At 36.5% G+C, this 27,753-nt stretch overlaps 1 protein-coding gene across 8 annotated transcripts in view; it reads left to right on the forward strand.

Annotated features, from left to right (window-relative positions):
- Positions 1 to 27,753, forward strand: part of ZMYM4 (zinc finger MYM-type containing 4) — a 169,037-nt gene that overhangs the window by 111,029 nt on the left and 30,255 nt on the right. For all 8 annotated transcript variants that reach the window (XR_011256232.1, XR_011256238.1, XM_069586190.1 and 5 more), the window contains 14 exons: positions 598 to 748; positions 1,228 to 1,343; positions 1,788 to 2,063; positions 2,233 to 2,383; positions 3,162 to 3,334; positions 4,046 to 4,196; positions 4,750 to 4,890; positions 5,229 to 5,266; positions 6,318 to 6,462; positions 10,524 to 10,642; positions 11,340 to 11,511; positions 19,305 to 19,358; positions 19,759 to 19,938; positions 20,340 to 20,434. Coding sequence is in view for 6 of the 8 variants with exons in the window: in XM_069586190.1 (XP_069442291.1) it covers positions 598 to 748; positions 1,228 to 1,343; positions 1,788 to 2,063; positions 2,233 to 2,383; positions 3,162 to 3,334; positions 4,046 to 4,196; positions 4,750 to 4,890; positions 5,229 to 5,266; positions 6,318 to 6,462; positions 10,524 to 10,642; positions 11,340 to 11,511; positions 19,305 to 19,358; positions 19,759 to 19,938; positions 20,340 to 20,434 (1,962 nt within the window). In the remaining 2 variants the exon portion in view is untranslated. The remainder of the gene's footprint in view (positions 1 to 597; positions 749 to 1,227; positions 1,344 to 1,787; positions 2,064 to 2,232; positions 2,384 to 3,161; positions 3,335 to 4,045; positions 4,197 to 4,749; positions 4,891 to 5,228; positions 5,267 to 6,317; positions 6,463 to 10,523; positions 10,643 to 11,339; positions 11,512 to 19,304; positions 19,359 to 19,758; positions 19,939 to 20,339; positions 20,435 to 27,753) is intronic.

Here is a 27,753-nt window from a genome sequence, read left to right on the forward strand (position 1 = left end):
GTTTGTACTTAACCCCTTATGCTTGTCTTGAAGTGAAAGAAAGTGTTAGGCACTCAGTGTGTCTGACTCTTTGTGACCCCATGGACCTGTAACCCACCAGGCTCCTCTGTCCACGGGATTCTCCTGGCAAGAATACTGGAGTGGGTTGCCATTTCCTTCTCCAGGGGATCTTCCCAACTCAGGAATCAAACCCAGGTCTCCCACATTCCAGGCAGATTCTTTACAATCTGAGAGGGAAGTCTAAAATAATGATTTTAAAAATGTAGTTGCAATGGATCCCAAAATTAGTTGCTAAAAAGCATTGTTTTTTAATGAAGTTGAGTCGAAAGGAAAAATATCAAGCTTATCGTGATATATATTATCTTATGAAACTTTTCAGTTTTATGTACTGCTTATTTAATACACAAATACAAAACATCAGAAGTGTGTGTTACTGAGTGATTTTCTAAAATTTATTTCTTACTGAGGATTGTAATCATAAAAGTTTGGAAGCCACTAATTTAAAATATTTCAACAGTGTTAAGTATAAACATTTCAAAGAATTATGCTTTCACTTGTAATTTGGTAAAAATGAATGTTATTTTATTCTCTTAATAGAAATCAGCCAAAATTACACCATGTGCGCTTTGCAAATCATTGAGATCCTCGGCAGAAATGATTGAAAATACCAATAGCTTGGGAAAGACAGAGCTTTTCTGTTCTGTTAATTGCTTATCTGCTTACAGAGTTAAAATGGTTACTTCTGCAGGTAATAGTGGTTTCATAAACTTTATAAATATAATAGTTGAAAAAATTATGATTATTGCTTTGTTTTTATAGTACAGACTTTTGTCCATATTTAATTGGTTTTAATGCAAACTAAAATATTTCAGATCTGTGTTGTAAAATATCACCTATTATCTTGATTGCATACTTGCTTGCCTATTTGTACATCTTCCTTACCAGAAGAATTTAGGGCTTTTTAAATGTACTTATTCACACCTGATTTATTTCAAGATTTGTTATTTTTTAGTTTTAGGGTGTAGACTGTGACAACTTTAAATTATCCGAAATATTTTTAACATTGTTAGTTTTTGTCTACATGTGAGGTAACTAAGTTTAATTTTAGTTCCTGCAACATGACTTGGCCCTTGAGTTTTCATGTATTGTATGATACTTATTTACTTTCTCATACATTTGTATACATTTGTATGTATTACTCATTAGCTTTTATTTTGATTTGCTAAGGTGTACAAGTTCAGTGTAACAGTTGTAAAACCTCAGCAATCCCTCAGTATCACCTAGCCATGTCAGATGGAAGTATACGCAACTTCTGCAGCTACAGTTGTGTGGTAGCTTTCCAGGTATGGCTTCAGGACTCTTCCTTTTCTCCAGCCAGTTAGTAGCCTATAATAGTGAAGTAAACTTATTAGGTGTTTGCTAACTGCCTGGATTGCCTACATTTCTGTCTCAGTTTTAGTAAATAAACTAGGGTTCTTTGATCCACTCTCTATTTGGACGCATGTTATTTAATTGCTTCCTGTGAAATTAAATGATACTGTTATTACCTAGATTATCTATTGGGAGGATATTATCTTTAAAGATTATGATTAGTTAAATTATTTTATTTTTTGGATGTAAATAACACTCCCCCCATTCAGTTATAAGCTACTGAAAGGCAGGGATTTTTGCCTGTTCACAAAATATATATTAGGTGCCTAGAACCGTGCTTGATATAGGTAGGTACTCAGTGACCTCTTACTTGAAAAAGTAAGTAGATTGATCTTTTTATTTGTTTCTTCTTTCAGAATTTGTTCAACAAACCAGCAGGAATGAATTCTTCAGTAGTGCCCTTGTCTCAGGGCCAAGTAATTGTAAGCATCCCTACAGGTTCAACAGTGTCAGCAGGAGGGGGTAACACCTCTGCTGTTTCTCCCACTTCCATCAGCAGCTCTGCTGCAGCTGGTCTCCAGCGTCTTGCTGCCCAATCCCAACATGTGGGGTTTGCACGAAGTGTTGTAAAACTCAAGTGTCAGCACTGTAACCGTCTTTTTGCCACAAAACCAGAACTTCTTGACTATAAGGTAAAGTATAGGAACATGATAGAAAGTTTGGGTATAAAATGATCTATTTGTAAACTTACTTCTGGCTTTTCACCTTTCAAAATTACACTATTTGCTTGAAAGTAAGAGAAAGATTTCCCCAAGATAAAAGCCAAATGTTTAATTAGTACTTAATCTTATTTCTTTCCAGGGTAAAATGTTTCAGTTCTGTGGCAAAAATTGTTCTGATGAATATAAGAAAATAAATAATGTAATGGCAATGTGTGAATATTGTAAAATTGAGAAAATTGTAAAGGAGACTGTGCGATTCTCAGGTGCTGACAAGTCATTCTGTAGTGAAGGTAAAGATAGAAGCTTATCTTCCCTACCGAGCATGTTGGTTGTTTCAAAAGTAGTTGCTAATTTAAGCTGTCACTGTGTAACTTTTATCTATTTCATCATTTGTGTGTAACACCAAAACCTTTTGTTTTGTTTATACTTGTTCACTCTTTTCTGGTATAATCCTTCATATTGTAAAGATGTTAAAATGAAGGAAAAGATCCCCAAAGTATATAGCAAAAGATGATGGTGATGGGAAAAACGTTTAATGTTATTAGATTGATGAGGATCTTTTTAGTTCTTATATTTATTTCTGAAGGGAACTTCTTAAATTTTTGTAGCATCCTAAGATGATACTTTTTTTTTAAACATCCATTATATTTCTGAATATGCAAATCAGTGTGTCTTCCTTATTTAGATGACTGTAAGTTTAGAATGTTTGGTTTTACTCTAAAACCATGCAGAATTAACCTCCTAGTCTAGTGACTTTCAAACCTCTTGACCACATGCAGAAAACATACATTTTACATTGTGACCCAGTGTATGATCACATACCCAAAGAAAACAAGTTTTATGAAACAAAACTGACTTTTATTATATATGATGGACTGTAATATTTGCTCTGCTGTCTTATTTTGTATAAAAAGAGAAAATGGTAGCATCAATCCTCTAAATTGATTTCTTGATCTACTAATTGGTGAGAACCCAACTGTGCAAACTTTATCATAGGGCATTTAAATTAAAGATGTAAATACTTATTATTCTCTCTAATGTTAATTTTACCTTCTCTGATTTTTTTAGGTTGCAAATTGCTTTATAAACATGACTTGGCAAAACGCTGGGGAAATCACTGTAAAATGTGCAGTTATTGTTTACAGACATCTCCCAAATTGGTACAGAATAATTTAGGGGGGAAAGTAGAAGAGTTTTGTTGTGAAGAATGCATGTCCAAATACACAGTTTTGCTCTGTCAGGTAAATATGATTCACGTTCCTGGATTTTTCAAGTTAGGGCACATTTTTCCCTTCTTTTTTTCTTTCAAATTGTATAAAGGGCAATTAATGATTTTCAGTGTTAAGTGTAATATAGGATTTAAAAAGACTTTAATGTCACTGAAGTTACCTTGCTTTTGTTTTTTAATTTCCTTGTAGAAGACATATGTCTTAAAACATTAAAATATTTAAAATTATAATTATTCACTTATTCTTTAAAATAGTCTTCTGACATGTTTAAGGAAGATGAGACTATTTCCATATCGCTTTTTTAAAATTGCTATTTTTGGCATCTTTATAATGTGACTTTTTAATGTATAAGATTGTTGACAGATAAATAATTTCCAATTTCAGAATCATTAACCTTCATTTTAAAAAAAAGATGAATTATAGTATTAAAGTATTAGGTGTGCAATATAGTGATTAATAATTTGGAAATGTTATACTTCACTTATAAAATATTGACTATATTCCCTGTGTTGTACCATATCTTTATAGCTTATTTACTGCATAGTAGTTTGTACCTCTTAGTCCCCTACTGTATATTGCCCCTCCCTCCAGGATAGTTAACCTTCCTTTTAGTGATCTAAATTCTAAGCAGATTTCCTCACTCGTTACCTGGGACCTTTTATTTCATCAGACCATAGATAATTTGTTTCTTACTTCTTTACTGTCTTCTGTTTCTTTTTTCAGATGGCAAAATGTGATGGTTGTAAGCGACAGGGTAAGCTCAGTGAGTCCTTGAAATGGCGGGGAGAAATGAAACATTTCTGTAACCTGCTTTGTATTTTGATGTTCTGTAATCAGCAAAGTATGTGTGACCCACCTTCACAGAACAATGCAGGTAAATTTAAACTTTAGTCTTAGGTCGATGCCAGGGACTAACTACTGTTCCACAGATTGAGAATTTTAAACAGTTGTAAATAATTTCATGAATTGTAGATTTCATTCTGTTCAAATCACATTAACATTTAGATCCCTTTTTGTTTAACACCTTAGATTAATACCCTAAATTCTTTCAGTTTTCTCTGAGCATATTTAGTCAAATAAACTCTGTTGGAACTTTATGGGAAAGAATGGCAGTTAACGTTTTATAATTGAAGATACAGATCTTGACTTCTTTAGAAAAGCATTTAAGATTATAACAAAGAACATAGAATCTAAACCACATAGCCTTTTTTATATACCACATGCATAGTTATGCAAGAGAAAGTATATGGAATACTTTTAAGGTTCAGTAATTTAAAAATAGAAAAAAATACAGTTAATCTTGAAATGACTCTTTAATCCATTTTACTGTAACCTAAAAGCATTGTTTAACCATCTTAAGATGTTGGTTTCTATGTATGTTCATATAAATTACATGAGGTTTTCTTATTTTTGTTTATTTTAATCAGCAAGTATTTCCATGGTGCCAGCTGCTTCAGCAGGGCCCCCGTCTCTAAGAAAAGATTCAACTCCAGTTATAGCTAATGTAGTATCATTAGCAAGTGCTCCTGCTGCTCAGCCCACAGTGAATTCTAACAGTGTCTTACAAGGTATGACTTGATTTGACAGCAGTTATTTAGCCTTTTTGAGGTTGACGACAGTGGTCCTCTCCTCTACCTTTTTTCTATCTATAATAATTTTCATGTGTTTGTCACATTCATATTAGGAACGGTGGTTCTGTATGTGCTACTGTGGCATTAAACAGTGTTTTTGTAACAGTTTCCAAATCTTTTTTTCTTGTATAATACTTTAGATTCTACCCTTCCCCTGTATAAAATAAAATACATATTTTTATTATGAAACTTTGTGTTTATTTTCTAAAACATCAGCTTTTAATGCTAGTGTTTAAATAATAAGATCCTAAATTTTATATTTTTATTTATATCAGGTGCAGTTCCAACAGTAACAGCAAAAATCATTGGGGATGTAAGTTTTATTATTTTTACTGTTATTGCCACTGTCTTTTCCATCTTACGCAGAATGAATATGTCTAAGCTGGTTTGCCCTCATTTATTGTTTATTTATTATATAAAATAAATTTCATGAGTTCATTTAATCTTGTCCAGGAACAGGATTTCCTGGTTATTTAACTAGGTCTTTTATGCACTTCAGTTTTTTGGACTGCTTTATGTAGTTACTGAAAATTTTTGTTATAATTGTATAGAATTACATTTTATAGCACTCAGACATACAAGGATTTGGGGCATTTTGTAATGTAGTCAGATTGTAGATGAAGTATTTGTAGAAAGTAGTTTGTTTCCCATTCAGTGCAGATTATACCATAAATAAGCATTCTTTTATTTTTTAAAGCTAAATATTTTTGTCTCTTAAAAGGACAAAATCAATGAGAAAATTAACGTAGGACTAGAACAGTGGCATTTCTAAAGTATTTCCTAGTCTCTGGGACAATTTTCATATCATCTTTTCTCAAGTTACTTCCAGGATCATGAGTGATGTTATTATTTCTAGTTACCTTGAAACTGGTTCTTCTAAGATTTAACTCAGTCAAGAAAAAACAGTTCTGATTTTAAGCTCAACCATCATTGTTACTGATCAACAATATTTCATAAAATGCAAATGGTATTTTTCTTGGTTAACAGAACTGGTAATTAGATACATTCAGAGTCAATATGTAGTTATCAGGGTATTTCTTTGTTGCTGTTAATATTTCAGGAATTTTGTATTTCTTACATATTTAATTGAATATTTATATTCTGTGTCTTCAATGTGATTCCAGTATAGCATTTCTTTTGAAATTGTAATGCTTTGAATTATAACATTATAGAGTGAAGTGTTAAGTCGCTCAGTTGTGTCTGACTCTGTGCAACCCCGTGGACTAGGGCTCACCAGGCTCTTCTGTCCATAGGATTCTCCAGGCAAGAATACTGGAGTGGGTTGCTATTTCCTTCTCCAATAATATTATACAGTATTTCTCATAATTAGTAAGCTTTTCATTTCTGATGTATTTTTTTACTAGGCAAGTACACAAACAGATGTCCTGAAACTGCCACCTTCCCAGCCTCCAAGACTTTTGAAAAATAAAGCTTTATTGTGCAAACCCATCACACAGACCAAGGCCACCTCTTGCAAACCACATACACAAAACAAAGAATGCCAGACAGGTATGTTCCTTGTGTTTTCTTTGTTTAATTTTTGCTAAAGGAAGGAAATGTGGTATGTGCTTGCATTAATTAAGTGGCTTTTATTTCATACGTGATGTATTTCATTGTTCATATACATTGCACAATTGAATCCTTACAGTATCCCTGTGGGTTAGGTGTTTTCATTAACTTAATTACTTATGGCAAAGAAAAGGTAGTTGATAATACCATGCCATGAATGCTTCATTTGATTTCCTTATTCATGACAGTGATATATTATGGGAAATATATCCAAATTCCATAGCTTTTGGAATTATATATACAGGGTCTTAGTTAAGAGGAACTATTATTTTCCAGACCACCCTTAGGTTTGGACTTTTCCACACTCTGTTTCAAATAAAGTGAGTTCTTTTGGGAAGAGCTTTAGGGCTTTCTTTTGTTATAAACTGCCTCTTCCCTCTTTGAGCTACTGCTTTTCTGGATTGTGGACACAGTGTGAGCTGATCTTCTTAGCTTCCCTCTGCTAGCATGGAATCTCTGCCCTACAAGTGAACTGGGATGAAGGTAGTTCGGACCCCGGCTTTGATAGCCTTGCTATTCCTGTAGTTGTTGATGTTCAGTTCCTCAGTCATGTCTGACCCTTTGCACCCCCATGGACTGCAGCACACCAGGCTTCCCTGTCCTTCACCATCTCCTGGAGTTTGCTCAAACTCATGTCCATTGAGTCGGTGATGACATCCAACTATCTTGTCCTGGGTTGTCCCCTTCTCCTCCTGCCTTCAATCTTTCCCAGCATCAGAGTCTTTTCCAATGAGTCAGTTCTTCACATCAGGTGGCCAAAGTATTGGCGCTTCAGCATCAGTCCTTCCAGTGAATATTCAGGATTGATTTCCTTCAGGATTGACTGGGTGGATCTCTTTGCATTCTGAGGGACTCTCAAGAGTTTTCTCCAACACTGCAGTTCAAAAGCATCAGTTCTTCAGCACTGAGCCTTTTTTTTGGTCCACTTCTCACGTCCGTTTGTGACTACTGGAAAAACCATAGCTTTGACTCTATGGACATTTGTCGGCAAAGTAATGTCACTGCATTTGAATATGCTGTCTAGGTTTGTCATAGCTTTTCTCCCAAGGAGCAAGCATCTTTTAATTTTAATGACTGCAGTCACCGTCCACAGTGATTGTGGAGCCCAGGAAAATAAAATCTGTCACTGTTTCCATTGTTTCTGCATCTGTTTGCCATGAAGTGATGGGACCGGATGCCAGGATGTTAGTTTTTTGAATGTTGAGTTTTAATTCCTGTAGTAGGTTTTCTCTTTATGGGTGGTAGTGATACTCACTGGGAAATTAACTTTTCTGTCCTGGAGTTTGAGGGAATAAGAAATAATTGTGGCCTGCCCTTCCTGGTGAGATATAGTAACCTTGAATTGGGAGCTGAAGGAAGAGGAGCCCATTCTTGTTGGTGACATCCATTCCAGAGTGGAGTTTCTGTCACATTGAGCCGGGTGAGGCAGGGATGTGGAGCAGGTGGTAGATCAAATGTCATAGACTCCTACTGTTCTTACTGTATTTAGTAGATTTTCTTAAACATTTCTCCATTTGATGTGTACCCTTTGGACAATTTCGAAAGAATTTAAATGGTTATTTTTTAGATTTTCACCAGCTTTGCTTGTTTCCCTAAGGAATGGATTTCTGAAGCTCCTCATGCTGCCATCCGAAAATCGCAGGATTTTTAAAATAGAAAGGAATCTTAGATTCTTAGATTTGGAAGGTTATCCTCTAGGCCAGTACTTCTCAAACATGAATATGCATATGAATTACTTGGGAATGTTGCTATGTAGATTATGATTTAGTGGAGCTGAGGTTCCGCATCTTTTAAGTTCCTGAGTAATGTCAGTGCTGCTGGTTCATGAACCATGTTGTATAGCAAGGCTATAGATAAGATAGTCCTGTATTTTTATTGTGTGGCTTTTAAAAAACTTATTTTTAATATTTTTTTGCAGTAGGTCCTTGTTGGATATTTATTTTAAATATAGCAGTGTGTACACGTCAATCCCAAAATAGTGACCTAGTTTAGCAGCATGTAGCTTGGTTACTGTGTGATAAATAGAAGGGGAAAAGGTGGAAGTAGTGACAGATCTTCCTTTTCTTGGGCTCCAAAATCACTGCGGATGGTGACTGCAGCCATGAAATCAGAAGATGATTGCTTCTTGGCAGGAAAGAGATGATAAGCCTAGACAGTGTGGTGAAAAGCAGAGACATTACTCTGCCAACAAAGGTCCATATAATCAAGGCTCTGGTATTCCCCGTGGTCACATATGGTTGTGAGAGCTGGACCATAAAGAAGGCAGAACACCAAAGAGTTGTTGCCTTCGAACTATGGTGCAGGAGAAGACTCCTGAAAGTCCCTTGGAGAGCAAGGAGATCAAACCAGTCAATCTTAAAGGAGATCAACCCTGAGTATTCACTGGAAGGAGTGATGCTAAAGCTGAAGCTTCAGTATTTTGGTCATGTGATGCGAACAGACGACTCATTGGAAAAGTCCCCAGTGCTGGGAAAGATCGAGGGCAGAAGGAGAAGAGGGCATCAGAGGATGAGATGGAAGGAGAGGAGGGCATCAGAGGATGAGTTGGCTGGTCGGCATCCCCGATGCAGTTGGCATGAACTTGGGCAAACTCCAGGAGATGGTGAGGGACAAGGAGGCTTGGTGTGCTACAATCCATGGGGTTGCAAAGAGTTGGACGCAACTGGGTGACTGAACAACAGCAGCGTGGTTATCAGACTTCTCTAATCATAACTTTTTTTATGTCCACTGTACCATGGTAAAATTGATCCCATATTATTCCCCACTTCTAACCCTAGCCAAATTGTCAACTTTTCAGTTCCCCTTTTCTCTTATAGTAATGATTTTATAGTTATCTAGCATGTTTCTGGCCTACAGAAAAGACTGTAGATGGTTGTTAAATAATTGAATGACTCCTACCTCCATCCTTCCCATTTTTTCCTTACTCATGTATAAGTTAGTTTCCAAGTTCTGTTTAATTTTTTAATATCTTAGACCTTCTGCTGTGAATGAAGTGAAAGTGAAAGTGAAGTTGCTCAGTCGTGTCCGACTCTTTGCAACCCCGTGGACTGTAGCATATCAGGCTTCTCCATCCATGGGGTTTTCCAGGCAAGAGTACTGGAGTGGGTTGCCATTTCCTTCTCCAGGGGATCTTCCCGACCCAGGGATTGAACCCAGGTCTCCCACATTGTAGGCAGACGCTTTACCGTCTGAGCCACCAGGGAAGCCTGCTGTGAATACTTAAGTCTTTTTCTACAGCTGTCATAACAACCCTAGTTCAGGCCCTTATTGTCTTAGCTCTATTTATTGTAATTGCTTTGTATACTTTATATTCCATGCAAAGATGGCAGCAAAATTAATCTTTTAAAATGCAATTTTTATACCATTACTTTATGCTAAACAATTTGTAGTACTTCCCACTGTTTACTAGAAATGATTTTAAATGTACTAAAGCCTTATAAAAAGGGCCCTTCTGTATATTCTGTCTGCTCTTTAACATTCACTACTATTCATGTTAAGTTTTCTATACCTCCCTTCTAAGATCACTGTTCCATTATTCATCGAGATTATAGCCACCATTCATCTTATTCTTGTGTCATTGATAATTATTGTGTTGCCCACTTTTTGTTAGTGCTTTTATACTCAAGCCTTTCTTCACAATTTCTCCTTTCTGTGAACTCCTAGTATCATGGGTCTGTGGGTACATGCTCAGTCACTTCAGTCGTGTCTGACTCTTTGCACCCTATGGACTGTAGCCCACCAGGCTCCTCTGTCCATGGGATTCTCCGTGCAAGAATACTGGAGTGGGTTGCCATGCCCTCCTCCTGGGGATCTTCCCTACCCAGAGATCGAACCTGCCTCCTGCATTGCAGGCAGATTCATTACCCGCTGAGTCACCTGGGAAGCACCCTAGTATCATAGATACTTCTTTTGAAGTACAAAAAAATTTTTTTTATTAAGCTGTTGTTTCTAACCCTCTTTGTTTTTGTGTGGGTTTTTGCTTTTGTTTTTGTTTTTATTAGAAGACACTCCAGCTCAGCCCCAAATGATTGTGGTGCCAGTTCCAGTGCCGGTGTTCGTACCTGTGCCTCTTCATCTGTATACTCAGTATGCGCCAGTCCCATTTGGGATTCCAGTTCCAGTGAGTAACCGTTTAGAGGTTAGGGCTAATTCAGCGCACAGTTTTCTCAATTGAGATTCGGCAGCTCCATAGAAACTTTTCACCTGTTGGTAAAATATACCTGTCTCATGTTGGCTATCATCATATTACTTTAATTACTTGAACATGGAGTTTATAAAGGACAGCTTCTGATTGTACCCTGCCTTCTCAGATAAGATTATGGTGTTTTTAAAAATATTTTAAACACAGTAAGACCACTAACATAGAAAAAGATTGGAAATGGTGTGTGTTAGAATCTTAGATTCTAGCATGGCTGAAAAGAGGAGTACTGTGATTTCCAGGATTCTGACTTTTTATGAAAGAAAAATGTATTCATTTTTTATCAGAAAATACATGTTTTCTTGGTACTGAATTCTTACAAGAAACACTTGTGTGAAAATATTAAACAAGAAATATAATCAAAAATAAAAATGAATTGCTTAATTATTCTTTTAAAGGATTCAGAGATACTTTTTTTGAGTGTCCGAAAAGCACTTACTGAATTTTTATTTAAGAGACTGTAGTCTTATAAAAAAAATTAGCAAGGCTGTTTTAATTGTTGGCCATAAAATATCTTGGATTTGTTTATTATTTTTGTATTTAAATGATCTCACAAATAATAGTTTTGATGATAGACTTATTTCCCAAGAAACTCTTCAGTCTGTCCTTGGTCTTTCAGATGCCTGTCCCTGTGCTTATTCCATCCGTAATGGGTAACGAAGATAAAGTCACCGAGAGTATTGAGGACATTAAGGAAAAGCTTCCCTCACATCCTTTTGAAGCTGATCTCCTTGAAATGGCAGAAATGATTGCAGAAGATGAAGAGAAGGAGAAGACTCTATCTCAGGGAGGTTGGTATGATTTTAAAGGAAAGAAAAAGAAAAGCACATCTGCAGATTTTCTGGTCAGTGAAAGTGAAAGAGTAATTTTAAGTGTTAGCCAGTCAGGAAGTTTCTAAAAGCCTTTGCTGTTGTTCAGCCACTAAGTCTAAAAGCTTGTGTTTAAATACCAAGCCTGTGGGCTTGTTAAACTTGTTAACTCTGAAACTCTATGCAGTTTAGGAAAAAAATTAAGTTTTGATAAACTTTCTGGTTCTTAATGTTTCCAGAAAAGTAACATACAAATCCCTGTTTCCTGATCATATTCTGGTTTTATACTTGTTGTCAAAGCCTGTGTGGTCAGTTGTTCAGTTGCAACCCCATGGACTATATAGCCCACCAGGCTCCTCTGTCCGTGGGATTTCCCATGCAAGAATACTAGAGTGGGTTGCCGTTTGCATTTCCTTCTCCAGGGGATCTTCCCAACCCAGGGACTGAACCCGGGTCTCTTGCATTGAAGGCAGTCTCCTACATTGCAGGCAGATTCTTTGGTGACTGAGCCACCAGGGCAGTCCCTGGTCCACAGATAAAAATTCCTGTTGTGTAATAGTCAGCTTGTTGGTAGAAGGTAAATAGAATATTAGGATGGAAAACCGTTTAGTTCAAAATAGCCTGTAGATAAATCCCATTTTATGAGTGTATAATAATGATAATAACTGTAGTTAAGATTTATGTCCTTGCTGTACCTTAGGCATTGTCCTAAATGCACTTGTATACATCACCTCATTTAATCTTCACAACTACTCCATGAGGAAGGTATTGTTTACTTTAGATTCTTCTTTTGGAAAATAGGCTAGCCATAGTTATACAATCAGGAAATAATGAAACCAGAAGTTGAATCCAGGTCCATCTCACTCCAAAGAAAGGATTTTGACTAGAACTCTCTAGTATGCCAGAATGGTTTCCAGCCTTAATTAGCACCTTCTTGATTTATGGGATTTATGGATGAAAGAAGAGATACAAACATAAGAAAAGATAGAGGAAACAGTGTTTAAGGTAGTTGAAATGTACAGGTGAATATTTGTAAAAGCAAAAAAAGCAGAGACATTACTTTGCCAACAAAGGTCCGTCTCGTCAAGGCTATGGTTTTTCCAGTAGTCATGTAGGGATGTGAGAGTTGGACTGTAAAGAAAGCTGAGCGCCGAAGAACTGATGCTTTTGAACTGTGGTGTTGGAGAAGACTCTTGAGAGTCCCTTGGACTGCAAGGAGATCCAACCAGTCCATCCTAAAGGAGATCAGTCCTGAGTGTTCATTGGAAGGACTGATGCTGGAGGCGGAAACTCCAATACTTTGGCCGTCTGACTCATTTGAAAAGACCCTGATGCTGGGAAAGATTGAAGGTGGGAGGAGAAGGGAACAGAGGATGAGATGGTTGCATGGTATCACCAACTCAATGGAGATGAGTTTGAGTAAACTCTGGGAGTTGGTGATGGACAGGGAGGCCTGGCATGCTCTGGTCCATGGAGTCGTGAAGAGTCAGAGAAAGCTAGCCACTGGGTTCTGATTTTGTATAGTACATTCTAGAGATTTCCAACAGTTTAGCATTTGAAAAAACTACTGTCAACTTTTCGGTTGTGTTGCCACTATATATTTTAAAATATATGAGATGGAGAAAAAGCTTTTTGTCATTATTCCAAAATTTCTGGTCTCATTTTGCTCTTTGGTGTATAATCTGATAGTTGTGACCCATTTATATATGGATGTTAATGTCTTAGAATATTGCTCCTGTACTTGATCTTCTAATATCTGATACTTATTTTGGAAGTTAAGGCAATTTCTAATGATAAACCTCATTTTAACTTGGCTTCTTCATTCACATTAATAGTCGGCATTTATCAGATATTTCCTCTGTACAAATATTGTGAGTTTGCCTTAACTTGCAATGGAGTCAAACATAAAAACTTTAAGCTTTAAGCCAGTTTTAATTATCATAGCATAAGTAAAATCAAATGGTCTAGAAATATAACAGGGGGAAAAATTAATTCCAACTAAAAGGATCTGGCTCATTTATCTTTGATTTCAGGGAAGAGACAGTTTTCCTTAGTTTTTAAAATAATGTGATTTTTTAATACTCTGAATCTTTAAACTTTTTATATTTATTTTTAATATATGTATTTTATTAACATTTATATGACTTACAGTGTTTCAGGTACATAGCAAGGTGATTCAGTTATACATATACAGGTATAATATTTTTGAAATTATTATCCATTATAGGTTATTACAAGATGTTGATTATAGTTTACTGTTCTATACAGTAAAACTTCTCTTGTTGCATACCTATGTTTTTAGTTACAAATCTAGCATTCTATTTATTCATTCTAAGTCAAACAAGTGGAATTAAAATGTCATAATTTTTTAGTTAGGTGAAAATTCCTAAGTTTTCTAAAATATATATATTGTACATATTATTTATGTATAAGTATACAAAAGCTTTTCTACTACACTTGAGAAAGAATGTCCAAAAAAAAACCCAGAAGAGGTGGAGAAATTGGAAAACATAAACTAAATGAAATGGGAGCACTGAATATGAAATACAAAAGGTGAAACAAACTAGATAAAAGTAAAAGAGACATCACTGTGCCAACAGAGGTCCATGTAGTCAGAGCTGTGGTTTTTCTAGTAGTCATGTGTAGATGTGAGAGCTGGACAATAAAAAAGGCTGAGCACTGAAGAATTGATGCCTTTGTACTGTGGTCCTGGTAAAGATCCTTGAGAGTCCATTGGATTGCATGGAGATCAAACCAGTCAATCCTAAAATAAACAACTCTGAATATTCATTGGAAGGACTTGATGCTGAAGTGCCAGTGCTATGGCCACCTGATGTGAAGAGCTGACTCACTGGAAAAGACCCTGATCCTGGGAAAGATTGAAGGCAAGGGAAGGGGGCAACAGAGGATGAGATGGTTGGATGGCATCATTGACTCAATGGATGTGAGTTTGATCAAGCGCCAGGAGATGGTGAAGGCCAGGGAAGCATGGCATGCTGTAGTTCATGGGGTCACAAAAAGTTGGACACGACTGAGGAACTGAACATCAACAACAAAAGTTACAATCCAGTTCTTTTTAAACATGGCTACTCATTAGAAATATATCTGGAGCTCTGGAGGGAAAAAAGCAATACCTGTACATTTGTATTTTTCAAAAAATTCCAAGATAGTGGACATCCTTGGTGGTCCAGTGGCCAAGACTCTGTGCTTCTGATGCAGGGGGCCTGGGTTCAATCCATGGTCAGGGAATTAGATCCCACATGCCACAAGTCAAGAGTTCCCATGCCACAACTAAAGATCTTCTTGATGCAAGAGAAGATTGAAGATCTACATGCTGCAGTTAAAACCTGCTGCAGCCAATAAATAAATATTTTAAAAATCCAAAGTGATTCTGATAAGCATCTGGATTTTCAAAAGTGTTTACAGGTTTTTCTATTAAATGGTAGTTATGATGATACAGAGTTCTGTTATTTTTCTGTTGACCAATCATGATACAGTGGTATTGAGTGAGTAATAGTTACATAATCACAATAGTGAAAGATGTTTATCAGTTTTCACAATCAATATCCAGACAAAAAATAGAACATAATTACAATTGCAAACCATAATGGGAACATGATTGACCTAACAGTATAAAATAATTACATGCAGTTTGGGGCATTGAGCAGAGTGATGTAGTAAGTGGAAATGCAAACACACACATATTTTCATCCAGCCAGCCAGTCTCTTTTTTGGTTAGTGCATTTGATCCTGTTACCATTTTCTTTATTTTGGGTTTATTTTCTGTAGATGTTTGCCTTCTCTTGTGTTCCTGTCTGGAGAAGTTCCTTTAGCATTTGTTGTAAAGCTGGTTTGATGGTGCTGAATTCTCTTTAACTTTTGCTTGTCTGGAAAGCTTTTGCTTTCTCCATCAGATCTGAAAGGAAAGTCTTACTGGATAGAGTTTCCTTGGTTGTAGGTTCTTCCCTTTTATCACTTTAAATATACCATGCCATTTCCTTCTGGCTTGTAGAGTTTTTGTTGAGAAATCAGCTGATAGCCTGATGGGAGTTCCCTTGTTTGTTATTTGTTGTTTTTCCCTTGTTGTTTTTCATGTTAATCTTTGTCTTTAATTCTTGTCAGGTTGAGTACTGTGTATCTCGATGTATTCCTCCTTGGGTTTATCCTGTCTGGAACTCTCTGTGCTTCTTGAACTTGGATGACTATTTCTTTACCCTGTTAAGGAAGGTTTCATCTATTATTTCTTAATATTTTCTCAGATCCTGTCCCTGTCTCTTCTCCTTCTGGTACCCCTCTAAAGCAAATGTTGGTGTGTTTAATGTTGTCACAGAGATCTCTTTGGCTGTCCTCATTTCTTTTCATTCTTTTTTCTATATTCTCTTCTACAGCAGTGATTTCCACCATTCTGTCCTCTAGCTCATTATCTGTTCTTCTGCCTCTGCTATTCCTTCTAGCGTATTATTCATCTCTGTTTGTTTGTTCTTTAGTTCTTCTAGGTCTTTGGTAAACACTTCTTGCATCTTCTCCATTATTTTCTGAATATCCTGGATTATCTTCACTGTCATTATTCTGAATTCTTTTTCTGGGAGGTTGCCTAGCTCCATTTCACTTAGTTGTTTTTCTCGGGTTTTATCTTGTCCCTTTATCTGGGACATAGCTTTCTGCTTTTTCATCTTGTTTAACTTTCTATAATGTGGTTTTTGTTTTAGCTGCTGTAGGGCTGTAGTTCTTGCTTCTTCTGTCTGCCCTCTGATGGAGGAGGCTAAGAGGCTTGTGTAAACTTCCTAATGTAAGGGATTGGTGGTGGGAAAAACTGGATTTTGCTCTGGTGGGCAGGGCCTCGGTCAGTAAAGCTTTAATCCGATTATCTGCTGATGGGTGGGGTTGTGCCTCCTCTTTGGTAGTTGTTTGGCCTGGGAAGAATTGATGCTTTTGAACTGTGGTGTTGGAGAAGACTCTTGAGAGTCCCTTGGACTGCAAGGAGATCCAACCAGTCCATTCTGAAGGTTATCAGCCCTGGGATTTCTTTGGAAGGAATGATGCTAAAGCTGAAACTCCAGTACTTTGGACACCTCATGCAAAGAGTTGACTCATTGGAAAAGACTCTGATGCTGGGAGGGATTGGGAGCAGGAGGAGAAGGGGACGACAGAGGATGAGATGGCTGGATGGCATCACTGACTCGATGGACGTGAGTCTGAATGACCTCCGAGAGTTGGTGATGGTCAGGGAGGCCTGGCGTGCTGCGATTCATGGGGTCGCAAAGAGTCAGACACGACTGAGCAACTGAACTGAACTAACTGATGCAACCCTGGGGTCCACAGGCCCGATGGTAAGGTTAATGGTGGCCTCTAAAGGGGCTTATGCCGAAGGAGACCTTCCTGGACTGCTGCAGCCAGTGCCCTGTACCTTTGGGGAGCGCCTGCTGACCCATCCCTCCACAGGAGACCCTCCAACACTAGCAGGTAGTTTTTGGTTCAGGCTCCTGTGAGGTCACTGCTCCTTCCCTCTAGGGCTTGGTGTGTGCAAGATTTTGCTTATGCAAAATCCTCCAAGACTGGAGTACTGTTTCTCCCAGTCCTGGAAATTCCTTTCGTCAAATCTCGCTTTCCTTCAAGGCCAGATTCCCTGGAGATTCCCAGATCTTTCGTCAGAGCTCCAGGCTGGGAAGCCAGATGTGGGGTTCAGAACCTTCACAGCAGTGGGAGAACTTCTTTTGGTACTGTTACTCTGCAGTTTGTGGGTCATACCCTGCTGGGTATGGGATCTATTTTATTGTGATTGTGCCACTCCTTCTCACTGCAGCTTCTTTGTCTTTGGATGTGGCTTATCTTTTTTTGGTGCATCCCTGTGTCCTGTCGATTATTCAGTAGGTAGTTGCAATTTTGGTGCTGTCATAGGAGGAGATGAGCATGCTTCCTTCACCATCTTGAACTGAAAGCCCTAAACTGTTTACTTTTAAAGTAGTTTATAGGGACTTACTTTGCTGGTGTCCAGGGGTTAAGACTCTGTTTCCACTGAAGAGAACACAGGTTTGATTTTTGGTTGGGGAACTGAGATCCTGTATGCTGTGTGGTACAATAAAAAAAAAAAAAGGTAGTAATAATAAGGTGGTTTTTAATTGATAGAACTTTGTTCTGTTTAGTTTCATGTGCTGATTGCTAATGTATTTATATTCCGTTTTCCATTTCATGGTAAGTCTTTTTTTTTCAGGGGGGAAGCAATGTAAAGCAGATTTTTCAACCTGTGAGTAAATAAACATTGTGTGTGTTTGTTATCAAAAAAGGAAATTTCATAGTCAGAACACTTGATGACATAAATCAGAGCAAGATCCTCTATGACCCACCTCCTAGAGTAACGGAAAGAAAAACAAAAGTAAACAAGTGGGACCTGATTAAACTTAAAAGCTTTTGCACAGCAAAGGAAACTATAAGCAAGGTGAAAAGACAACCCTCAGAATGGGAGAAAATAATAGCAAGTGAAACAACTTGCAAAGGATTAATTTCCAAAATATACAAGCAGCTCATGCAACTCAATGCCAGTAAAACAATCCAATCAAAAAGTGGGAAAAAGACTTAAAAAGACATTTCTCCAGAGAAGACATACAGATGGCTAACAAACACATGAAAAGATGCTCAACATTGCTCATTATTGGAGAAATGCAAATCAGAACTACAATGAGATATCATCTCACACTAGTCACAGTGGGCATTATCAAAAAGTCTACAAACATAAATGCTGGAGATGGTGTGGAGAAAAGGGAAGACTCTTGCACTGTTGGTGGGAATGTTAATTGATACAGCCAGTATGAGACCGTATGGAGATTCCTTAAAAAACTAGGAATAAAACCACCATATGACTGAGCAATCCCACTCCTAGGCATATACCCTGAGGAAACCAAAATTGAAAAAGAGAAAAATGTATCCCATTGTTCATTGCAGCACTATTTACAATAGCTAGAACATGGAAGCAACCTAAATGTCCATCGACAGATGACTGGATAAAGAAGTTGAGGTACATATACACAATGGAATATTAGTCATAGAAAGGAATGCATTTGAGTCAGTTCTGATGAGGTGGATGAACCTAGAACCTATTATACAGAGTGAAGTGAGTCAGAACGAGAAGGCTAAATACTGTATTCTAACTCATTTATAAGGAATCTGGAAGAATGGTACTGAAGAATTTGTTTACAGGGCCGCAGTGGAGAAACAGACATAGAAAACAGACTTACGGACATGGGGAGAGGGGATGAGAGGGTGAGATGTACGGAAAGAGTAACATGGAAACTTACATTACCGTATGTAAAATAGCCAATGGGAATTTGCTATATGTCTCAGGAAACTCAAACAGGGGTTCAATCTAGAGGGGTGGGATGGGGCAGGAGATGGGAGGGAGTTTCAAAAAGGAGGGGAGATATGTTTACCTATGGTTGATTCATGTTGAGGTTTGACAGAAAACAAAAAAATTCTGTAAAGCAATTATCCTTAAATAAAAAATTTTTTTAATATATTTTAAAAAGTAAAAGCGAAAAAAAGAAATTTCAGATAACATAGAATCCAAAATAAACATCTCTTGTCTTGACTTTTTTCATACTGCTATTTGGAAATATAACCACTGTTACCCAGTTGTAATTTAACTGTATCGCTAATGCTTAATTTTTATTAATGAATCATTCACTCTGCATATGCAGGGTATTTTGCAGTCATTTCATCTGAGATGCACTTTGTTCACATATACATATAAATTGACATTATGTGCTTTTCTTTTTCTTTAGAATCCCAAACTTCTGAACAGGAACTCTTTTTAGACACCAAGATATTTGAAAAAGGTTTGTAAGTGTAAATATATTATGAAACTTAGAAATATTGTATCTCTGTTAGTGATGCAAACCCATAAGGTATTAGCAACCTTGGATTTAATATTTATAATTTAAGCCATTTGTTGGGGGCATCAGAGAACTGTGAATTTGTGCTAATTTATAGAGAGACTGATAAAAGCTACCTCAGATACTGGTTTTAGGGATTAACTGAACTAGTGTACTAAAGTGTACACCAAGGATATAAATCCATTTCTGTGATTCTGGTGAAAAGTTGCTTCATTCTTGAGGGTAACTACGGAATTGTCCAGCAGCTATACCTGACTTTTTGTTATTTAGGATTTCAGGGAGATGTGTGAGCATGTCAGGAGTCATTTCATTTTGAGGGCTTGTTTGTTTTTTATTATTTCAGACCAAGGAAGTACTTACAGTGGTGATCTTGAATCAGAGGCAGTATCTACTCCACATAGCTGGGAGGAAGAATTAAATCATTATGCCTTAAAGTCAAATACTGTGCAAGAGGCTGATTTAGAAGTGAAGCAGTTCTCAAAAGGGGAAACTGAACAAGATCTGGAAGCAGATTTCCCCTCAGGTTTGTTCACTGTAACCTGACTGTTGAAAGTCTTTTTTTAGAAGATTGGTACAACTCTGAATCGACATTCTGAAGCAGTTATAATGTGTGATTACTATTTAAAGGCACAAATAGTCCCTGACTTTGAAGGTATTGATTCATACCATATTCTTCTTTACAAAAGTTTAGTTTGTTTTTGTTGTTATTTTTAACTTTCCCACAGTAATCATATAGGAGATTTTCTGGATTGTTAATAAAGCTTTTATTCATGCTATATCTCCTCTGTTTCCTTAAATATACAAGTAAAATCTGTATTTTATCAAAACAATATAAATGAGTACCTGATATTTCCTCCTCTAGTCTGAGACTTTATTTAACTAAAGTTATTTATCTCACATTATGCTTTCTCCTGGTTATCACAGAATCCTTTGACCCACTGAACAAAGGACAGGGAATCCAGGTACGTTCCCGAACAAGACGACGACACAGAGATGGCTTCCCCCAGCCCAGACGAAGAGTAAGCAGTAGCTTAATTTTTTAGCATTTTATTTATTATTTCCCAATCTTGAATTTTAATGTTTTTGCTTTTTGAAGTAAAAAACCATATCTTTTTATTTTACATTTCTTTAAGAGGGACTTTTTCCACAATTGAAGGATTTTTCTGTTTCGTTTTTTATAATTCTTGTTAATAGACTTTCCTCTTTTTTTAAAAGTCTCTAAATTTAGCTTTTAAATATAATAATGAGTTTTGCTGTTTTATTCAGTACAGTTATAATAGTGAAGTACACAAAGACTTTTTCATGGTGACTGGGGTTTCTCATACTAAAATTTAAACAATAATAGCCTTTAAAAAAAACTCCATTGAGTTGTAATTACATTTAAAAATTCATAAATTTTAAGTGTACAATTTGATGAGCTTTGATAAATGTATATAGTACGTAACTACCTCCACAATGACAATACTTTCCTTGTGCAAAAAATTTGCCTTGTTACCATTTCCAGTCAGTCTTCATCTCCAGCTCCTGACATCCACTGGCTTATCTGCTTTGTGGATTGCTGTAAAATGGTACTGCTTTACTTTTTCTAAGATTTCATATAAATGCAGTCACATAATTTGTATTCTTCTGTATCTGGGTTCTTTCAGTTAGCATAATGTTTTTGAGAGTTATCCATATTGTTTCATGTATTACTAGCTCATTCCTTTTCATTTCTGAGTATTTCATTTTATGGATAAACTATTGTTTATATAATTGTTTAATAGCTAATGGAAATTTGGGTTATTTCATGTTTGGGTGTTTTTAAATAAAGCTGCTGTGAACATTCTAATATAAACATCTTTGTGAAGAATATATGTTTTCATTTGGGGAAAAATGTCCAGGGATGGAATTGTGAGGTCTAATGTGTATTTTTAACTTTGTAAGAAAGCTGACAAAGTGTGTTCCAAAGTGGGTGTACCATCTTGAATTCCCACCAGCAGTCTGGGAATTCTGTCTGCTCCATGACTTTACTAACAATTATTAATTTTTATTGATAATAACAATTATTATCAGTTGTTATCAGTTATCAATTATAATCAATTATCATCACCTGGTATTATAAATTTTTAATTTTATTCTAGTAAATTTGTAGTGATATTAATTTATGGCTTTAATTTTTATTTTCCTCATGGCTAATGTGTAGGCATCTTTTCAAATGTATATTGGTATTTGTATATCTTTGATAAAGTGTGTGTTCAAAACTGTTGAGCATTGAGGGGGTGTTAGGTGTCTTATGGAGTTGTGTTTTGTTTTTTTTTATGGATATAATTCTTGAATCAAATATGAGTTGCTCCTATTCTGTGACTTTTTCTTTGCTTAATAGTGAAAAACAACTTTTCCCCCCATTTCCATGATTCATTTTATTTTCTTCCAGTTTTACTGAAATATATTCGGCATCCAGCACTGTATAAGTTTAAGGTATATAGCATAATGATTTGACTGACTTACATTTCATGAAATGAATATAAGAATAAGATGGTAAACACACATCATCTCATATAGATAAAGAATTAAAGATATTTTTTAAAAAAGTTTTTTCCTTATTATTAGAATTATTAGGGTTACTCCTAACAACTTTCATATATAATATAGAGAAGTGTTCATTATATGTATCATGTTGCACATTATATCCCTAGTACTTCCTTACCTAAAATTGGAAATTTGTGCCTTTTGACTGCCTTCATCCAATTCCACCTCCCTCTCCCTTGTGCCTCTGCTAACCACAAATCTGATCTCTTTTTCTAAGAATTTGTTTGGTTTTGAAATATAATAGACCCATAACATTATGTCCTTGGAGTATGACGTAGTGATTGGACATTTGTACATATTTCAAAATGTTCACTAGGATAAGTCTAGTTACAATATGTCAACATACAGAGATATTACATAAATATTGTGTGACTGTATTCCCCACGCTGTACGTGTCCTAACATGACCATGACTCACTTGCTTTGTGACTGAAGTTTCTACGTCTTACTCTCCCTCACCTGTGTCTCTCATCTCCCCAGCACCCTCCCCTCTGACAACCCCATGTTTATTCCCTGTATGTTTGGTTCTGTTTCTGTTTTGTTTTTGTTCATTTGTCCTATTTTTTAGATTGCAGATATAAGTGAAATAATGTAGTATTTACATTCTGTCCAATTTTTTTCTCTTACCTTAATATTCTCTAGGTCCGTTTGTGCTGTCACAGATGGCAAGATTTCATTCGTTTTTTGTGATTGATTAATAATTCCTTTGCATGCAACTGTGTGTGTGTGTTGTGTATACACACCACATCTTCTTTATCCATTCATGTAGGACACTTGGCTGTTCCCGTATTTTGGCTGTTGTTGGTAATGTTGCAGTGGACATAAGGGTGCATATATATCTTTTTGAACTTGTGTTTTTGTTTTCTTTGGGTAGAAAATACCCAGAAGTGGAATTTCTGGATCATACGACAGTCTTATTAATATTTTTAATTTTTGAGAATGCTCCATGCAACTTTCCCCAATGGTGGAACCAATTTACATTTGCACCAGGAGTGCACAAGGGTTCCTCTTGTTACACATCTTCATCAACACTTGTTCTTTATTGTCCCTTTCATGATAGTCATTCTGAAAGGTGTGAAGTGATATGTCGTGTTGGTTTTGACTTGTATTTTCCTGATAATTAGTGATGTGGAGGATCTTTCCAAATGTTGGTTGGCAGTCTGTTTGGAAAAGAGTCTGTCCAGCTCCCCTGACCATTTTTTAACTGCATTTTTTTCTTTCTATGAGTTCTCTAAGTTCTTTTATATTTTGTATATTAACTCCTTTCTAGATACGTACTTGGCAAGTATCCTCTCCTATTCAGTAGGGTGCCTTTTCATTTTGTTAAGAGTTTCCTTTGGTATGCAAAATCTTTTTATTTGATGAGTCTCCACTTGTTTATTTATTTTTGTTTTGTTTTACTTTGCTTTTGCTTGAGGAGACAGGTCTAGAAAAATATTACTAAAACCAATGCTAGAGTTTCCTGCCTGTGTTTTCTTCTACGAGTTTCATGGTTTCAGGTCTTAAATTTACATCTCTAATCCATTTTGAGTTTAATTTTGTATATGGTGTGAGAAAGTAGTTCAGTTTCATTTTTTTCCATGTAGCTCTCCAGTTTTCCTAATATCATTTACTGAAGGAACAGTCTTTTCTCCATTATATATTCTTGCCTCTTTTGTCATAGATTAATTGACCATATAGTTGATCGTTTGTTTTAGTTCTGTGGATCATGCCATTGGTATTTTGAATTGTTTGCATTGAATCTGTCATTTTCTGTGGGTAGTATCATTATTTTTGCAATATTCTAATTCATGAAGATGATATATTTTTCCATTTACTTGTTTAATCTTCAGTTTCCTTTATCATCTTACAGTTTTCTGAGTCAGGTCTTTTGCCTTCTTTATTAGATTTATTCCTAGGTATTTTCTTCTTTTTGATGCAGTTGTCAGTGGGATTGTTTTTAAAATTTCCCTGACGGTTTGTTGTTAGTGTCTAGAAATGCATTAGATTTTGTATCAGACAACCTTATTGAGTTCATTGGTGACTTCCCATAGCTTTTTAGTGGTGTGTTTAGGATTTTCTGTGTATAGTATTGTGTTATCTGCAAGCACTGACAGTTTTTCTTCTTCCTTTCCAATTTGGATTGTTCTGTTTAGATTATCTTAATTTCTCCCAACAGTACTTTTATGTTTCATTGTACAAGTCTTACACTTTGTTAAATTATACCTAGTAAATATTTTAATATATTTTTGATCCTGTTGTGGGTAGCATTGTTTTTAAATTTCCTTGTCTAGTGTTCTTCATTGACATATAGAAATAGAGATGGATTTGTATATTGACTTTATATGTGGTGATTTTGCTCAACTAAAATCTATGGGATTTTTTACCTACACAGTTGTATTATCTGTGAATTAAGAAAGTTTAGATTTTTTCCTTTACAATCTCAGGGTATTTTCTTCCTTTTTTTTAAAAAAAATTATTATTAGTTATTTTGCCTTTTTTTTTTGGCCATGCCATGTGGCATGTTGGATCATAGTTCCCCAAACAGGGATTGAGTCTGTGCCACCTGCAGTGGAAGCAAGAGTCTTAACCATTGGACCACCAGGAAGCTCCTCTTGCTTTTTTTGATTTATTGCATTAACTGGGATCAGTGTTTAATATGAGGGTAGGCTTTCATGCCTCTTCCCAATTTTAACAAAGAGTTCAGCCTTGCAATGTTAAATACAGTGTTACCTGTATATTTCTTGTTGTTGTTCAGTTGCTCATGTCTGACTCTTTTCGACCCTATGGACTGCAGCACACCAGGCTTCCCTGTCCTTCACCGTCAAGAGTTTGCTCAAACTCATGTCCATTGAGTTGGTGATGCCATCCAACCATCTCATCCTCTGTCATCCGCTTCTCCTGCTGCCTTCAGTCTTTCCCAGCATCAGTTTTTTCAAATAGGTCGGCTCTTCATATCAGGTGGCCAGAGTACTGGAGCTTCAGCATCAGTCTTTCCAGTGAATATTCAGGGTTGATTTCCTTTAGGATTGATTGGTTTACTCTCCTTGCTATTCAAAGAACTCTCAAGAGTCTTATCCAGCACCACAGTTCGAAGGCATCAGTTCTTCAGCACTCAGCCTTTTTTATTGCCCAGCTCTCACATTCATACATGACTACTAAAAAAATCACAGCTTTGACGAGACGGACCTTTGTAGGCAAAGTAATGTTTCTGGATTTTAATATGCTGTCTAGGTGGTCATAGCTTTTCTCCCAAGGAGCAAACGTCTTTTAATTTCATGGCTTCAGTCACCGTCCACAGTGATTTTGGTGCCCAAGAACATAAAGTCTGTCACTGTTTCCTTTGTTTCCCCATCTATTTACCATGAAGTGATGGACCAGATATCATGATCTTAGTTTTTGAATGTTGAGTTTTAAGCCAGCTTTTTCACTCTCCTCTTTCACCTTTATCAAGAGGCTCTTTAATTCCTCTTTGCCTTCTGCCATAAGGGTGATGTCATCTGCATATCTGAAATTACTGATATTTCTCCCCACAAGCTTGATTGTAGCTTGCGCTACATCCAGACCAGCATTCTGCATATAAGTTGAATAAGCTGGATGACAGTATACAGCTTTGACATGCTCCTTTCCCAGTTTGGAACCAGTCCACTGTTCTATGTCTGGTTCACTGTTGCTTCTTGACCTCCATACAGGTTTCTTGTAGATGGCAGTCTCTCTCATAGATGACCTCTATCAAGGTTAGAAAGTTCTCTTCTGATTTACTCAGCTTTTGTGATCGTGTTTTGAACTTAGTCAGGTGATCTCTTGAGATGATCGTCTGATTTTTCTTTTGTAAGTCTTTTTAAATGGTGAAAACCATTGATTTTTTTTCAGTGATAAACCTAACGTTGCATTTATGGGATGAACAGTACTCTCTTTTTGATGTCTTTATATTTATATATATTGCTGAATTGAGTTTGCTAGTATAAGTTTTTAAGTATGTCAGTTTAAAAGATCTATTGATGTGTCAGTCAATCAGTTCAGTCGCTCAGTCGTGTCTGACTCTTTGCGACCCCATGAATCACAGCACACCAGGCCTCCCTGTCCAGCACCAACTCCTCGAGTTCACCCAAACTCATGTGCATCGAGTCAGTGATGCCATCCAGCCATCTCATCCTCTGTCGTCCCCTTCTCCTCTTGTCCTCAATCCCTCCCAGCATCAGGGTCTTTTCCAATGAGTCAACTCTTCGCATGAGGAAGTATTGAAGTTTCAGCCTCAGCATCATTCCTGCCAGTGAACACCCAGGACTGATCTCCTTTAGAATGGACTGGTTGGATCTCCTTGCAGTCCAAGGGACTCTCAAGAGTCTTCTCCAACACCACAGTTCGAAAGCATCAATTCTTCGGCGCCCAGCTTTCTTCACAGTCCAACTCTCACATCCATACATGACCACTGGAAAAACCATAGCCTTGACTAGATGGACCTGTGTTGGCAAAGTAGTGTCTCTGCTTTTTAATATGCTATCTAGGTTGGTCATAACTTTTCTTCCAAGGAGTAAGCGTCTTTTAATTCCATGGTTGCAGTCACCATCTGCAGTGATTTTGAAGCCCCCAAAAATAAAGTCTGACACTGTTTTCACCGTTTCCCCATCTACTTCCCATGAAGTGATGGGACCAGATGCCGTGATCTTCGTTTTCTGAATGTTGAGCTTTAAGCCAACTTTTTCACTCTCCACTTTCACTTTCATCAAGAGGCTTCTTAGTTCCTCTTCACTTTCTGCCATAAGGGTAGTGTCATCTGCATATCTGAGGTTACTGATATTTCTCCTGGCAATTTTAATTCCAGCCTGTGCTTCCTCCAACCCAGCATTTCTCATGATGTACTCTGCATAGAAGTTAAATAAGCAGGGGGTGACAATATACAGCCTTGACAGACTCCTTTTCCTATTTGGAACCAGTCTGTTGTTCCATGTCCAGTTCTAACTGTTGCTTCCTGACCTGCATAAAGGTTTCTCAAGAGGCAGGTCAGGTGGTCTGGTATTGATGTGTAGTTTTTTTGTAATGACTTTATCTGCCCTTGGGCAAGATAATAGTGATGTAAAGTGACTTACTGTTCCTCTTCTGAAATACAATTTATATAGTTACTTTAATTCTTGAGTAGACTTCAGCAGTGAAGTCATCTGGATTTGGAATTTTTTTGTGGGAATGTTTTAAGATACAATTTGAATTCCTCTGGCTGTTTACATTATCTATGTCTTCTAGAGCAAGCTTTGTTAGGTTGTATTTTTAAAGAAATTTGTTCAGTTTTTCTAAGCTATCTAGTTTATTGTCATCAGAATGTTCACAGTTTTCTTTTGTTACCCTTTGTCTGGAGAATCAGGTGTTGATAATTTGTATCTTCTCTCATCTCTATAATCTTTCTGGCTAGAGATTTACCAATTTTTTTAACCTTTTAAAATTACCACCTTTTTTGTCTTACTAATCTTTTCCTCTATTTTTTAATTGATTTTTGCTGTTATTTTTATTACTAATTTGGGTTTTAATGTAGTCTTTAATCTAGTTTCTTAACATAGGAGCTAGCTTATTGATTTCAGACTTTCTTCTCATATAAGCATTTTAATAAATATAAATATCCTTATAGGCACTGCTTAGCATTATTACATAAATTTTGATATGTTTTGTTTTCATTTTTACTTAAATTCAAAGTATTCTCTAATTGCATTTTTGATTTCTTAACATGTGTTGGTTAATTCTGACTTTAATGGATTTTGCTAACATTTTTTTATTGTTTTAATTGCTGAATTCCAGTGTAG

The sequence above is a fragment of the Ovis canadensis genome, chromosome 1 (genome assembly GCF_042477335.2).
Source record: "Ovis canadensis isolate MfBH-ARS-UI-01 breed Bighorn chromosome 1, ARS-UI_OviCan_v2, whole genome shotgun sequence".
In the NCBI taxonomy this organism is placed as follows: Eukaryota; Metazoa; Chordata; class Mammalia; order Artiodactyla; family Bovidae; genus Ovis; species Ovis canadensis.